The sequence below is a fragment of the Chrysemys picta genome, chromosome 8 (genome assembly GCF_011386835.1).
Source record: "Chrysemys picta bellii isolate R12L10 chromosome 8, ASM1138683v2, whole genome shotgun sequence".
NCBI classification, from domain to species: domain Eukaryota; kingdom Metazoa; phylum Chordata; order Testudines; family Emydidae; genus Chrysemys; species Chrysemys picta.
In genome coordinates, this window is record NC_088798.1 from 114,342 (window position 1) to 129,408 (window position 15,067).

The window sequence follows — 15,067 nt, forward strand, 5'->3', positions numbered from 1 at the left end:
GGCAGGAGCGCCGCCAGCTTTTTTGCCGCACTAGGCGGCGGAAGGTCCCGCCCCCGAAATACCGCTCCCAACAGAGGCGGCGGAAGGTCCCACCCCCAAAATGCCAACGATCGGGGCGGCCGAAGATCCGGCAGCCGTGGTCACGGCCCCCCAAATGTAAGTGCCCTAGGCGACCGCCTAGATCACCTAATGAGTTGCGCCAGCCCTGCTTTGGGGTACAGATGTGGAGACCCACATGAAAGACCCCCTAAGCTTATATTTTACCAGCTTAGGTTAAAAACTTAGGTCAAGGCACACATTTTTCTTGTTCGTGGATGGTATTGCTGCCACCACCAAGTGATTTAAACAAACATTTAGGGAGGGCCCCTTCACCCCCTTTTCTGGGGAGGCTTGAGAATAATATACCAACCAAATAGGTTAACAAGGTAAGCACAGACCAGACCCTTTGGTTTTTAGTGTCCTAAAAACCCATCAGGTTCTTAAAAGAAGAACTTTATTATATTAAAAAAAAAAAAAAAAGTAAAAAGCACCTCTGTAAAATTAGGATGGAAGGTAATTTTACGGGGTAATAAGACTTAGAACACAGAGGATTTTCCTCTAGGCTTAACTTCAAAGTTACAAAACAGGAATAAACCTTTCTTTTAGCACAGGGCAAATTTACAAGCTAAAACAAAAGTTAATTTAACACATTTTTTTTGCTATTACAATTTTTGTAATTTTAGATGTATTATTTTAGTAGAAGCTGGATTACCTGCTTGGGTTGTTTTATTTTGTTTTTATTTTAAGAGGGAATACACAAAAGAGCACAAACCAAGCCTTTCCGCCCACCTAGATTTGAAAGTATTTTTTTCTCCATTGGTTTTTCTGGTTAGGTGCCAACTAGGTTAATTGAACTGATTAAACCCTTACAGGTAAATGATTTTGTACGTTTGGGCAAGAGGGATTTCATATTACTGCATACATAAAGGTTGTTACCCTTTTCTTGATATTTATGACAACCTATGTGACACTACATCCCATATTCTTCATAAATATATTGTTATGATATGATTATGGCATAACTATGATGTATTTTATGCAAGATAGGTTCTTCTTTGAGTGCTTGCTCATATCGATTCCAGTTAGTGCAGGTGGTGCGCACAAACCTATCGTCAGAGAATTTTTACCCTAGCAACACCCGGTGGGTCGGCTGTGGAGCCCCCTGGAGTGGCGCCTTCATGGCGCTGGATATATACCCCAGCCGACCCAGTGCCCCCTCAGTTCCTTCTTACCACCCGTGATGGTCGTTGGAACTGTGGAGCGCAGCATAGCTGTCCTCCACTCTCCCTAGCTCTTGTTTCCCAGTTAGATATTGTTGTAGTTGTAGTTTTAGTGTATTTTAGTAGTTCATAGTTCTAGAGTAGTTTATAAGTGAAGTTAGCAGGCTGGAAGGGGGTTTCTCCCCCCCTCTTCTCCCCGGCATGCCGCCCAGGCTCATGCCCAAGGCTCCGGGGTTTAAACCGTGCTCAACCTGTTCTAAGCTTATGCCAATGGGGGATCCTCACAACTCTTGTTTTAAAAAGTCTCATGTCACGGAGTTTTGGGGGACTCAGGGCCCTGCACCCCCGGCTTCCTGCGATTCACCATGACTCTCAGCCAGCCAGTAAAGCAGAAGGTTTATTTGGATGACAGGAATACAGTCCAAGACAGGTCTTGCAGGCACAGACAACAGGGCCCCCCTCAGTTAGGTCCATCTGGGGGTCCCAGGGCATCCCAGCCCCCCTTGGGAGGTCAGAGCAATCTCTGCCTCCCAGCCATCTCACCAGCCAGCTTCCAAGACTCTGCCTTCAGCGACCCCTCCCACAGCCTTTGTTCAGTTTCCCGGGCCAAGGTGTCACCTGGCCTCCAACCCCTTCCTGGGTTCTCATGTTACACGCTCAGGTATTCTCCTTCGGGCAGTCTACCATCCCCCAATGCAGACTATCCTAGCCACACTCCCCTGTCAGCATTCACAGACCACAGTAAGAACAGTCCCAGTTCGTCACATCTCACCAGACCAATAAGTGTAAGATCTGCAAGGCTTTCCGGCCTCAAGTCAAAAAGGAGCGGGACTTTAGGCTCAAACAGCTCCTCATGGAGGCGGCCCTCAGCCCGGATACTCCTTTGGCACGCCAAGTTCCAGCACCGAGTGCCTCAGTGCACAGTGCTCTGGCGGCGACCGTGAGGAGAGGCAGATAAAGTCCCACTGCACCACGTCCGCTGCAAGCTCCTTGGTGCCAATCCCTGTCTCCGGGTCAGAAGAGACCTCATAAACCAGAGGGGACTGCCTCACAACAGCAGGCACCGGCGCCCCCCTTGCCAACCTCGGATTCGTGTCTGGGACCGGAGCGACCGAGGATACAGGCGCCGACATCAGCACCGTTGACTCCGGCACCGGCAGAAGGGCCGTTGAGTCTGGTGAGGACTGGCTCCCCGACCCATACTGTGGTTGCACCCTGTCTTCCGTCTACGCCGGAGTCGTTTGCAACAACAAGGGACCTTATTGCCCTCACAGAACCGGCACCGTCTCAGACTGCGGCACTGCACTCCAACTGCACGGTGCAGTCTAGGGGCAAGCCAACCCTATTACGTCCTCCATCTCCGAGCGTGGACTCTCAGCACCGCTCCCGATCTAGGAGCAGGTCCCGGCGCCGCTCGCAGTCTCGGCACCATTCTCTATCATGGCACCGGTCATACTCGTGGCCCAGATCTTCCTCCCGGTACCGTTCCACCTCTTGACACCACCCCACATCTCGGTACTGTTCGGACTCCTGACGCAGATCCCAGCACCAGTCTGAGCACCGATCCTGCTCAAGAGGCCGCTCCCGGTACTGCTCCCACAGACGGTCTTCATCGCGATCCAGGTCTGGATCGGCATCGTTCTCGATCCTGGTACTGCTCCCCGGCACCGCGCAGAGACCGCACACCTGTGGGCCGGCACTGCTCGGCACCGTTCCCAGCGGAGTCAACGCAGACACGCTCCACACTGCCCTGGCCCTCATGATCCGCCTCACGCTCTTCACAGTCTGATGGCACCTCCCGCTCAGCCTATCCCGCTCCAGGTCAGGCAGCGGACGACCTAGGCCATTGGCAGGATGGGGCTGAAGACCCTAGACAGGATCCTGCACACTGGTCTTTCTGGACCCCGTGAGCATATCACGAAGCCCAAGGGGCCCCACCGGCGGCCTCCCGCTCAGCACGTTCAGAGCCCCGAGTACCGGAGGCCACCACAGTCGTCCTCCCCCTGGGGGTATGGAGGTACCTGCGCCAACTCCTTCGCAGGCCCCAGACCCCGGTACAATGGATCCTCGGTCCCTCCCCTGCTGTTCCACCTCCCCTGCAGCCTCAGCACACTGCGCCACCGGCGCAATGCTCTGGGCAGCGGGGCTGCCAGCTCCTGGGGCAGCGCAGCTGCAGAGCCGGGGCCTCACCCGGTGCTCTGTACTGCGTGGTGGCATGGCTGGTTCCAGCCAGGTGGCGTGGCTGCCTGTCCTGGCGCTCTGGGCAGCGTGGCTGTAGCGCCGCCAGCCACCGGTGCTTCAGGCAGCACGGTAAGGGAGCAGGGAGCGGGGGCGGTTGGATAGAGGGCAGGGGAGTTCGGGGAGCTGGTCAGGGGGCAGGGGTGTGGATAGGGGTTGGGGTGGTCAGAGGGTGGGGAACAGGGGGGTTGAATAGGGGCAGGAGTCCCAGGGGAGCAGTCGGGGGGGGGGGCTGGATGGGGCGGCAGGGGTCTGTCAGGGGCAGGGGTTCTGGGGGCAGTCAGGGAGAAGGGGTGGTTGGATGGGGCAGGGATACCAGAGGGGCAGGAAGGAGAGGGGGGGTTGGATGGGGTGGCAGGGGGCAGTCAGGGGCAGGGGTTCAGGGTGGTCAGGGGACAGGGAGTGGGGGGGTGCATGGGGCAATGGTCCCGGGGGGCTGTCAGGGAACAGGGGAGGTTGGATGGGGCAGGAGTCCCGGGAGTGGTGCTGTCGGGGCAAGAAGCAGGGGGTGGGTCAGATAGGGGGCAGGGGCCGGGCAACGCTTGGCTCTTTGGGAAGGCACAGCCTCCCCTAACTGGCCCTCCATACAATTTCCGAAACCCGATGCGGCCCTCAGGCCAAAAAGTTTGCCCGCCCCTGCCCTACAGGGACATGGGTTCAAGTCACCTGGTACTGAACTCCATCTTGGAATACCAGTGTTTTTCCACTGAAAGGCATGGAAAGTAAGCCTGGAGACAAAGGGTTCCTGCCATATGCAAAAGCTATTTTAAGGCAGGGGAGTGACATCATCATGGTTCTTCACTGTTTCCCCGCCCAAGGAGACTCCTGAAAACACCTGAGGAAGAAGGACTGAACTGGGGGAAGGGCTGAACCCAGGCTAGAGGGATTTCTAGCCTGTGAAAGGAATACCTGGGGTTTTAAGCTGCAAGCAAGTGCAGTTTGCCCTTTAAGAAGCTCTGCAACTGGCTTAAATCATCATTAGGACCCTACCAAATTCATGGTCTATTTTGGTCAATTTCATGGTCATAGAATTTTAAAAACTGCACATTTCATTATTTCAGATATTTAAATCTGAAATTTCATGGTGTTGAAATTGTAGGGGTCCTGACCCAAAAAGGAGTTGTGGGTGGGGTGACAAGGTTGTTGTAGGGGGGTTACGGTATTGCTACCCTTATTTGTGCACTGGTGGCGGCGCTGCTTTCAGAGCTGGGCAGCTGGAAAGTGGCAGAGCTGTCTCCAGCAGCAGTGCAGAGGTAAGGATGGCAGGATATGGTATTGCCATCCTTACTTCTCCACTGCTGCCTGCAGAGCTGGGCCCTCAGTCAGCAGCTGCCACTCTCCAGCCAACCAGTTCTGAAGGCAGCAGCACAGAAGTAAGGTGGCAATACCACAACCCCCCTAAAATAACCTTGCAACCCTCCTTGCAACTCTTCTGGGTCAGGACCCCCAATTTGAGAAACGCTTGTAGTATAGGGTAAAATCACACAAGACCAGATTTCACGGTCTGTGACATGTTTTTCATGGCCTTGAATTTGGTAGGGCCCTAATCATCATTTGGACATGAGTAGCAAATTCTCACCCTAATCTCTTTAGTATATTAAGCTTAGATTGTGTTTTTGTTTAGTTAAGTAATCTGCTTTGAACTGTTTGCTATCCCTTATAATTAACTAAAATCTATCTATTGTAGTTAATAGTAGTTTTTGTTTTGTCTAAAACTAGTGTGTGGAAATCATACTTGGTGCAGAAAACTGTTGCATTTCTTTCTCCACATTGAGGGAGAGGATGGATTTTATGAGCTTACACTGTACAGTTCTCTGTACAGCGCACTGTATAGCCTTCCCATGCAGGTGCTGGTCAGAAAGCTTGTCTGCATGTTATTACAGCTGGGTGTGTCCCTACCTGTGTGCTTGTGAAAGTGTGAGATTGGGAGTGTGTCTGCAGCTTGTCACAGCATTACAGTGTGAGTGGGAGCCCAGGCTGGTGGGTTGAGGGGCTCAGTGGTACCCCAGTTCCAGGCAGCACCCAGGGGGAATTCGTTACACCCTAATACTAATTATTGCTCATGGCTCTGTTCCTCTAGGCAGATTTTTCTCATTATTTTGTCATTTTCTGTAAGTCAAATGGTGTGACAGCTGCTCATACACTGTTACGTAGGCAGTATTATAGAGCTTAGTCTGTGCTGCTTTTCTTTTTTTTTTTTTTTTAGATCCTGCGTGAAGTGCCTACTTTTGATGTTACTTATACTGCAATAGTTGTGTCTCATTCTGGGCGCATGGTGTTCACAGGCACTTCAATGGGGACCATCCGATCTATGAAGTACCCACTGCCTGTGCACAAGGAGTTCAATGAGTATCAGGCCCATGCTGGCCCTGTTACCAAGGTAAGGAGTTTTTTTTGTTTTCCAACCAACATCTGAGTCATTTGGACTCCCCTGCTCTTTGTTTATCTCTGTTTTCTTCTACTCTATAGCATCTGCTAGTGTTAAGGCTACATGTTGTATGTGAAAAATGTTAGAATTATTTGTTTTAATTTTTATGAATGTTAAATCTCCTTGGTTTTGTTGGTTAAGGTATTGTTGGCTGAAAGGTAGATAAGGGTTAAATCCTGCAGCACCCCACTAGAGAAACACATAAATCAGTTTGGACTAGAAACAGGATCAGAAGAAGGAACTTTGAAATATTGAACAAGGGATCTTTGGAAGGCTGAAACTATCTGTGCCCTTTGGTGGATTGTTTCAGCAAATTTCAGGAGAATACACTTGCCTGTATCTGAGTTATGGGAGAGAATGAAAAAATACCTTCCCAGCATATAAAAGAAAAAAGAATTGTGCTCAAATATGGCTGAACAAAAAATTCCTAACTTGGCATATGGCACATCCTCTCTGAGGAAGAGTCTCCTATTTAGGTTTGGCTGGGGTGAAGAAAATAAAAATAGTTATAAGGGATTGGAAAATCTCTTCTGAGCATCGCCAGTGGATATTTAAGTTTTTAGTAGAACCTCACTAAACCACCTTTCCTGCTTTGAAAAGGGCAGTGAGAATGGCACATCTTCCCCGTCCAAACTGACATGCCCAGGGCACACTGCTTGGACAAACTGCAAGAGAGAAATTGTAACTGCCAATCTGTGTTCTAGCTATCCTGTTGTCTAGACTTGATGGTTAAAAAGCTGGTAGCTCGGCTACATTAGCATTCTCACCACAACTTCACTGATCGTAATAATGATAGGAACTCTTAGGGAAAAAAATCTAGTGTAGACACAAACTATATCTCTCCCCTACCCTATATCGTTTCTACTCTTTATTCTGCTGTCTCTTCCCTCCTTAGATGTCCATAACATGTGATGACCAATTTCTGCTGACCGTCTCAGAGGATGGCTGCCTGCTTATCTGGAAAGTGTATGATAAGGAAGGACGGGGTCTGAAACGGGAGAAGGAAGTGGGATATGCTGAAGAGGTGCTGATCACAAAAACCGATATGGAAGAGAAGGTATTAACAAGTTAAGAATACAAATCCTACACTCTCTCCTCAGACTCCCAGTCTAGACATTATGACCTACATTTGCAGAATGTTGTGACCAGCTCTGTCTCTACTACACTGTAGCTGAGTAGACTGGCCACAGTATAATTCAGAAGGAGAGGCTACACCCCAACTGCTACCAATATTGATATGCAAAGAGTAGTGTATAGCAGTGAGGGTGCAGAGTAGGGGCCCTATGCCTTGGCCAACTCATTATAGACTTTGAGAGCAGTTTGAGTGGAGAGGGCAGAAGCAGGATTTCTATTTACCATCTCATGAGGTCAAGGTTCAAAATTAAGATTTCTCCTGTTTCAGTGGTACATTCACCTCCCAATGGGCAAAACATTTAAAAATGTTCTGGAAACTCTCCGTGCCATAGTGCTGTTTGCAGAAGTGTGAATATGCAGAGGCAATACCCTCAAGGAATTGTAGTTACTAATAAATAACCCCTCTCTTAGCAATCTTGTTGGCTTTTTCATGGCAGACTCAAGTTATGCTAGAACTGAAGACTCGTGTGGAGGAGCTGAAGATGGAAAATGAGTACCAGCTACGACTCAAGGACATGAATTATAACGAGAAGATGAAGGAATTAACTGAAAAATTCATCCAAGAGATGGAGTCCCTTAAAACCAAAAATCAGGTATTCACTTTGTAGCAGGAAATAGCAAGATATCGCTTCTCTTATTGCTAACCACCTGCAAATTTGCAGTCTCAGAGCCAAAGATACAGCCTACACCTGAATCCGGTATCCCTGCATCTCTCAGCATGGTGAGTGGATGTCCATGACAAAACAGACATGCTCTCGTCAAGTTAGGGAAGTTCTAATAAATAGCAGAAAGAATCAACAAGACAAACCTACCTGGCAAAATGGAAGATATTTTCTCAGAGATGCTACCAGAAATCAGTGCTACCTCATCACTCCTCAATTCCTCAAATATTTGACTTATTCAAATTGAAATACAAGAACCTGTCACTCAGTTCTGTCAAGGTACACCTAGTGGCTATCTCTGTTATCATCCACTGGTGCAGGGGCATGCAATTTTTCTTCATCCATTGGTAATTAGGTTCCTGAAAAGCCTAGTTAAGGTATTCCTATCAATCAAGGAAACTATCCCTATGGGAGGACTTGAACCTGGTACTTTCAACCCTCATGAGGCCAGTCTTTAAACCCATGGCCTTTTCTTCCCTGCTGCACCTTTCCAGGAAAGTGGCATTTCTGTAACTTCTGCTAGAAGAGTTGGGGAAATTCAGATATTGACAGCTGATCTGCCTTCAACAATAGTTGACCTAGACAGTGTATCCATGAAGACACACCCTAAACTTTTCCCTAAGATAGTGACAGAATTTCACCTACATCAACAAATACATCGCACATTCTTCCCAAAACCTCACTGAGCTGAGGCAGCATTGCACATTCTAGACATCAGAGTCCTGGCCTACCACCTGAACAGGGTGAAACTAGGGCTGTCGATTAATCAGTTAACTCAAAAATTAATCGCAGTTTTAATCACACTGTTAAACAATAGAATACCAATTGAAATGTATTAAATATTTTGGATATTTTCTACATATATATTGTATTGCGTTGTAATTGAAATCAAAGTGTATTATTTTTATTACAAATATTTGCACTGTAAAAATGATAAACAAAAGATAGTATTTTTCAATTCACCTCATATAGGTACGAAGTGCAATTTCTTTATGGTGAAAGTGCAATTTACAAATGTAGATTTTTTTGTTTGGTACATAACTACACTCAAACAGACCAAAACAATGTAAAACTTCAGAGCCTACAGTCCACTCAGTCCTACTTCTTGTTCAGCCAATCGCTAAGACAAACAAGTTTGTTTACATTTACAGGAGGTAATGCTGCCCTCTTCTTATTTACAACGTCACCAGAAAGTGAGAACAAGCATTTGCATGGCACTTTTGTAGCTGGCCCTGCAAGGTAATTTACATGCCAGGCATGGTAAATATTTGTATGCCCCTTCATGCTTCGGCCACCATTCCAGAGGATGCTCATTTAAAAAAATAATTTGTTAATTAAACTTGTGACTGAACTCCTTGGGGGAGACTTGTATACTCTGTTTTACCCACATTCTGCCATATATTTCATGTTATAGCAGTCTCGGATGATGACCCAGCATGTTATTCACTTTAAGAACACTTTTTCACTGCAGATTTCACAAAACACGAAGGTACCAATGTGAGGTTTCTAAAGATAGCTACGGCACTCGACCCAAGGTTTAAGAATCTGAAGTGCCTTCCAAAATATGAGAGGGACAAGGTGTGGAGCATGCTTTCAGAAGTCTTAAAAGAGCAACACTCTCATGTGAAAACTACAGAACCTGAACCACCAAAAAAGAAAATCAACCTTCTGTTGGTGGCATCTGACTCAAATGATGAAAATGAACATGCGTCAGTCCACACTGCTTTGAATTGTTATTGAGCAGAACCCATCACCAGCTTGGATGGATGTCCTCTAGAATGGTGGTTGAAGCATGAAGGGACACAAACTTTAGTACATCTGGCACGTAAACATCTTGCGATGCCGGCTACAACAGTGAATGCCTGTTCTCGCTTTCAGGTAACATTGTAAACAAGCAGCGGGCAGCATTATCTCCTGCAAATGTGAACAAACTTGTTTGTCTGAGCGATTGGCTGAACAAGAAGTAGGACTGAGTGGACTTGCAGGCTCTAAAATTTTGCATTGTTTTATATTTTTTAATGCAATTTTTTGGTACATAATTCTACATTTGTAAGTTGCACTTTCATGACAGATTCCACTACAGTACTTGTATTAGGTGAACTGAAAAATACTATTTATTTTGTTTTTTTACAATGCAAATACTTGTAATCAAAAATAAATATAAAGTGAGCACTTTACACTTTGTAATTGAAATCAATATATTTGAAAATGTAGAAAACATCCAAAAATATTTAAATAAATGTTATCCTATTGTTTAACTGTGTGATTAATTTTTTTAATTGCTTGACAGCCCTAGATGAAACCCTTTAGAAAAGCATCGAGACCGCTTGTCTATGTAGCGGAAAGGTCGACAGGCTCTGCAATTTCATCTCCGAGATTGCCAAACTGGATTTCTGATTGTATCAGAACATGATACAACATAGCCAAGGTAGAGCCACTATCCACAATGAGTACCCACTCTACTAGAGCACAAGCTGCTTCAGCAGCTCACTGCAAAAATCTACCAATATCGGATATCCGTAAAGCAGCTAGGTAGGCATCAGTACATATGATCACAAAGCACTATGCCCTAACTGAGGCTTCCAGATCTGATGCTGCATTTGGTAAAGAAGTTCTTCATTGTTTAACTCCTCCAAGCTCCCATCTCCTTGATGCAACCACTGCTTGAGAGTCACCATCAGTGGAATATGCATATAGACAAAGGAGAATGGGAAATTACCTACCATGTATAAAGCAACAGAGGGTCCTGTGGCACCTTTAAGACTAACAGGACCCTCTGTTGCTTTTTACAGATTCAGACTAACACGGCTACCCGTCTGATACTTGCTACCATGTATAGTAATTGGCATTCTTCAGAACATGTACATATACACATTTCACAATCCGTCCTTCCATCCTATCTACATCAGAGTCCTCTCTGGGGATTCTGCAGTAAGAAGGAACCAAATAGTGGCCAACACATTGGTGAATGCTTCATCCTTATGCCCTCGCTGAAGAGCATGAGGACAGGAGGAAACATACACATTGTATGGATACAACTGGCCAGAAAAGTCTCTGATCTTGAGCTCTTGAGGTACCTCCACATCATCAGTGGAATGTGCATATGGACAACACATCTCAAGAACTCCTGTTACTATATATGGTAAATAACTTCCCAATCACTTTGTTTCAATCCTTAGTACCCCTTTGGAATGTTGTAGCAGAAAGGTAGGTCTGCACTGCAATTAGACACTCGTAGCTGGCCCATGTGGCTCAGGCTGCAAAGCTACTTAATTGCAGTGTAGACTTCTGGGCTCAGGCTGCAGCCTGAGCACTGAGACTCTCCCACCTCACAGGGCCCTAGAACCCAGACTCCAGCCCAAGCCCAGAAGTCTGCACTAAACAGCCCTGCTGCCCAACCCTGGAAACCCGAGTCAGCTGGCACAGGCCAGGTGCAGGTTTGTAATTGCAGTGTAGACATAGCCTAAGTGGGCATTCCTAGAGCTGTAAAGATATATCTGAACTATATGGAATACACAGGCCAACTGTATTCTGTTCATCTTGTTCTGCCCCAAATGCCAGGATCTTAGAGCTTAAAGGTTGCTGCAGACAAGATGTTAAAATCCTGCACCAATTGGCATGCTGGGCATCTGAGAAACTATTTACAAAGAAAGAGATGAGGTCCCTAGGGGCATTGTGGGGAAAAGTACGAGCCTCACCTGAGTAACTTCTTTCAGTAGATGAAGGCCTTGGCTACACTGGCACTTCACAGCGCTGCACTTGCTACGCTCAGGGGTGTGGAAAAAACACCCCCCCCTGAGCGCAGCAAGTGCAGCGCTGTAAAGCGCCCGTGTAATCAGCACCTGCAGCGCTGCACGCTCGCTCGTAATGCTTCAAGCTATTCCCCTCAGAGAGGTGGAGTACGTGCAGCGCCGTGAATCCGCGAGTAGCCAAGGCCATAGATCTATGTAGCTCTATGCCAGTGGTTCTCAACCCGTGGGCCACTTGCAGCCCAATCAGCACAGAGCTGTGGCCCATGTGACATCCTGAGGGCCATACAGGTAGTATTGGAGGGGGCCCACAAAACACATGGTGGGCCACACATGCGGCCCACAATGTAAATAGGTTGAGAACCACTGCTCTATGCTATATTCTAAGAACTCCATTTACTACTATGTAACTTGGTTTTCCTTTTCTTTTTAGTCTGTCCCTTCTGGATTCACTTGCCCTGAAGGCTTTGTTATCTTAGTGACCCCTGCAGTCTCACCCTGAAAAGGGTAGAGCTACACATTCCACTCTTTCTTTGATTTATTCCCCACCCTAGGCAGGCACTTGAGGGATTTGGAGTTTGGTTTGCTGTTTTCAGATGAAAACTTCATCTGTTTGTTTTTTCCAGGTGTTAAAGGCAGAGAAAGAAAAGCAGGAACTGCAGTACCAGGAGCAGCTGTCTGAGCTGATGGAAAAACAGTCCAGGGAGGTGCAGGACCTAGGTTAGGACACATGAGAATATCTTCAGCCAGAATGGGAGGAACTGCATTGAACTCATGGCAAATGATGAAGTGGAGAGGGAAAGTCCATATTAAAAAATGTGCAGTGCATGAGCAAAATGGTGCAAAACCTTAAGGAAAGTAGGGTATCACTGTCATTATCTGGAATTATTTTAATTGATTTGTATTGTGGTAACACCCAAAATGTGATTTCAGTTTTGGAAAAAAAAAAAAACAGTAAGAAGGGACAGGCATGAACCAGAGAGGTGGGGCAATAGGAATGACAGGCAGCTGAGGAAGGTTGGGGGAACATCTAGGTAGCGGTTGGGGAAAGTGGAATGGCAGAAGAGTCCTACAGCAATGGAGTAGAGAAATCTATATAAATGAGTGCCAGGAAAATGGAGGAATTCAAAGCAGCACTGGAGATATGGGGAAAAGCAAGGCAGTGACATTTGACAATAGCATATGTTCATGCTTTGGGACTGAGTGCATCACAAGGAGAGGAGAGTGAAACTGTGATGTTTGTTCAAGTACAGTTCTCCTCTACAAGCTGACTATGTAAAAATGACATAATCTTACCTATCATTCAATGAGGAAACCAGTATGCAGTGCACCCTGCACAGCACAGAAGTAGCTAGGCCCAAGTTTCATAGCTAAGATCAGTGTTCCCTCTAAACATTCCGCACATGTGTGGAAAAAAATATGTGCAGCTATATGGAGGTGATGTGTGACACATAACAAAATTCATGTGGTGGGGCTGAAGGGTTCAGAGGGGTGGCAGGGGGCTCAGGGCTGGGGTAGAGGGTTGGAGTGCAGGGGTGTGAGGGCTCTTGGGTGGGACCGGGGATGAGGAGCTCAGGGTTGGAGCAGAGGGCTGGGGTTGGGGGGTGAGGGCTCCGGCTGGGGATGTGGGCTATGGGGTGGGGCTGGGGATGAGGGGTTTGGGGTGCAGGCTGCCCCAGGGCTACAGCAGGGAGAGAGAACTCCCCCCAACTCTCTCTCCCCACAGCCGCACCTGGGCTTGTGGGGAGAGGCACCTGTCCCCGCCGTGGCAGCTCCAAGGCTTGGGGTGCAGGATAGGCACCCCTCCCCTGGCTGCGGCAGGTCTGGGCTGGGGCTGGGTTCGGGCCGGGGGAGGGGCACCCCTCTGCCAGCCGCAGCAGGTCCAGGGTTGAGTTGGGGCCGGGGGAAGGGCGCCCCTCCCCCTGTTGTGGCAGGTTGGGGGCTGGGGGAGGGGTACCTCTCCTTTGGCCACAGCAGGTCCCAGCCAAGCGGGCTCCCTGAGGCGCATGCGCAGCACTTAGCCTGCTGTGTAGCCATGCATTCATGCAGCTTACAGGGAAACTTAGGTTAAGATCATGGCAGGGGAAGGAGGCCATTCCGGAAAGTCCAGTGCCTACACTTGCTCTATAAGGGTATGTCTACCCTGGAATAAAAGACCCATGGCACACACACGCACCCCACTTCACAGGGTCCCAGAGCTTAGGTTTCAGCCTGAGCCCAAACATCTACACAACAGTTTTACAGCCTTGCAGCCTGAGTCCCTTGAGCCCGAGTCAGCTGACCCGGACCAACCACAGGTGTTTAATTGGTGTGTAGACGTACACTAAGAGCACTGCTCATACAGCTCTGATGATCATCATCTCAGGTAGAGCTTCATTGCTATTGATGTATTGCACCAAGTAGATCGGAGAACCCTCCTGTTGGGTGTACTTCATTCACTCTGTTTGGGCCTATGTACAGAATACCAAACTCTAGTCAGCTGCACTGAAGCAGTAGAGTGGGAGCAACATGAGCTGTGTTCTCAAGTTCTGACAGCATGCTTGCACAAAATAAGGCAGTCCCAGCCCCAAAGAGCTCATAATGTAAGATAGAGGCACACATAAAACAGGGCACTCAGGCAAATCCAGAGAAGAATCACTTTTTTGTTTTAATGTTAACTTATTTCTTGTGGGTATCATGATTAAAAATACATCTTTAGAAAGGACTTCAATAAGGATGAGGAGGTGGCCTGGTGAGCTGGGATGCGGACGGCATTCTGTGCATAGGGATCAGCATGGAAGACGGCACAGAGAGGGGAGTGGGAAAAGATGAATGGGGACATTGAGGCTGTCATTAATAGGGAAGTAGTAGATGCAAGGCACATGACAGGAAAAAGCTCAGATGTCCGAGGCAGAGATGTGTATGGCCATAAAGACAATGACAAGAGTCAGAGGAGGCATTGTTATTGCAAGCAAATATCAGAAATAACAGGGTGTCAAAAATAGGGGTGATAAATATAGAAGGATACCAAGTATCAGAGAGGTAGCCATGTTAGTCTGTATCCACAAAAACAATGAGGAGTCCAGTGGCACCTTAAAGACTAACAGATTTATTTGGGTATAACCTTTTGTGGGTAAAAAACCCACTTCCCCATGCAGCTGAAGTGGGTTTTTTACCACGAAAGCTTATGCCCAAATAAATCTGTTAGTCTTTAAGGTGCCACCGGACTCATTGTTTTTATAGAAGGATAGGACATATCTTCCTGCCCTTAGCTCTATCATTTCCATCTTGTTCCCAGAATCTGGCAACAACCAGAAACTTTTGTTAGAGTATGAAAAATACCAGGAGCTGCAAGTGAAATCCCAGCGGATGCAGGAGGAGTACGAGAAGCAGCTACATGATATGGAGGAGACCAAGAACCAGGCCCTGGAGGAGCTGACAGAATATTATGAGGCGAAACTGCATGAGAAAACCACCTTGCTGGAGGAGGTATGAACTACATACCTGCCTTGGGCTGCTGACTGTATCCTATTTCTAATTGTAGTAACACGTCTTCCAAAGCCAAGGGAGGTGTGCCTTCTGCACATAGGACTCTATCCCGGATTGCGGGGAAATGAG

General features: G+C 47.5%; 1 protein-coding gene across 8 annotated transcripts in view; it reads left to right on the top strand.

The window, feature by feature from the left end:
• Positions 1-15,067, top strand: part of CFAP57 (cilia and flagella associated protein 57) — a 123,232-nt gene that overhangs the window by 62,140 nt on the left and 46,025 nt on the right. For 7 of the 8 annotated variants that reach the window (XR_006173197.2, XM_042845257.2, XM_008166679.4 and 4 more), the window contains 5 exons: positions 5,704-5,877; positions 6,821-6,982; positions 7,497-7,652; positions 12,097-12,190; positions 14,748-14,938. Coding sequence is in view for 7 of the 8 variants with exons in the window: in XM_042845257.2 (XP_042701191.1) it covers positions 5,704-5,877; positions 6,821-6,982; positions 7,497-7,652; positions 12,097-12,190; positions 14,748-14,938 (777 nt within the window). In the remaining variant the exon portion in view is untranslated. Of the gene's footprint in view, positions 1-5,703; positions 5,878-6,820; positions 6,983-7,496; positions 7,653-9,192; positions 9,977-12,096; positions 12,191-14,747; positions 14,939-15,067 lie in introns of those variants that run through there. The other variant, XM_065553651.1, reaches the window with a different exon arrangement.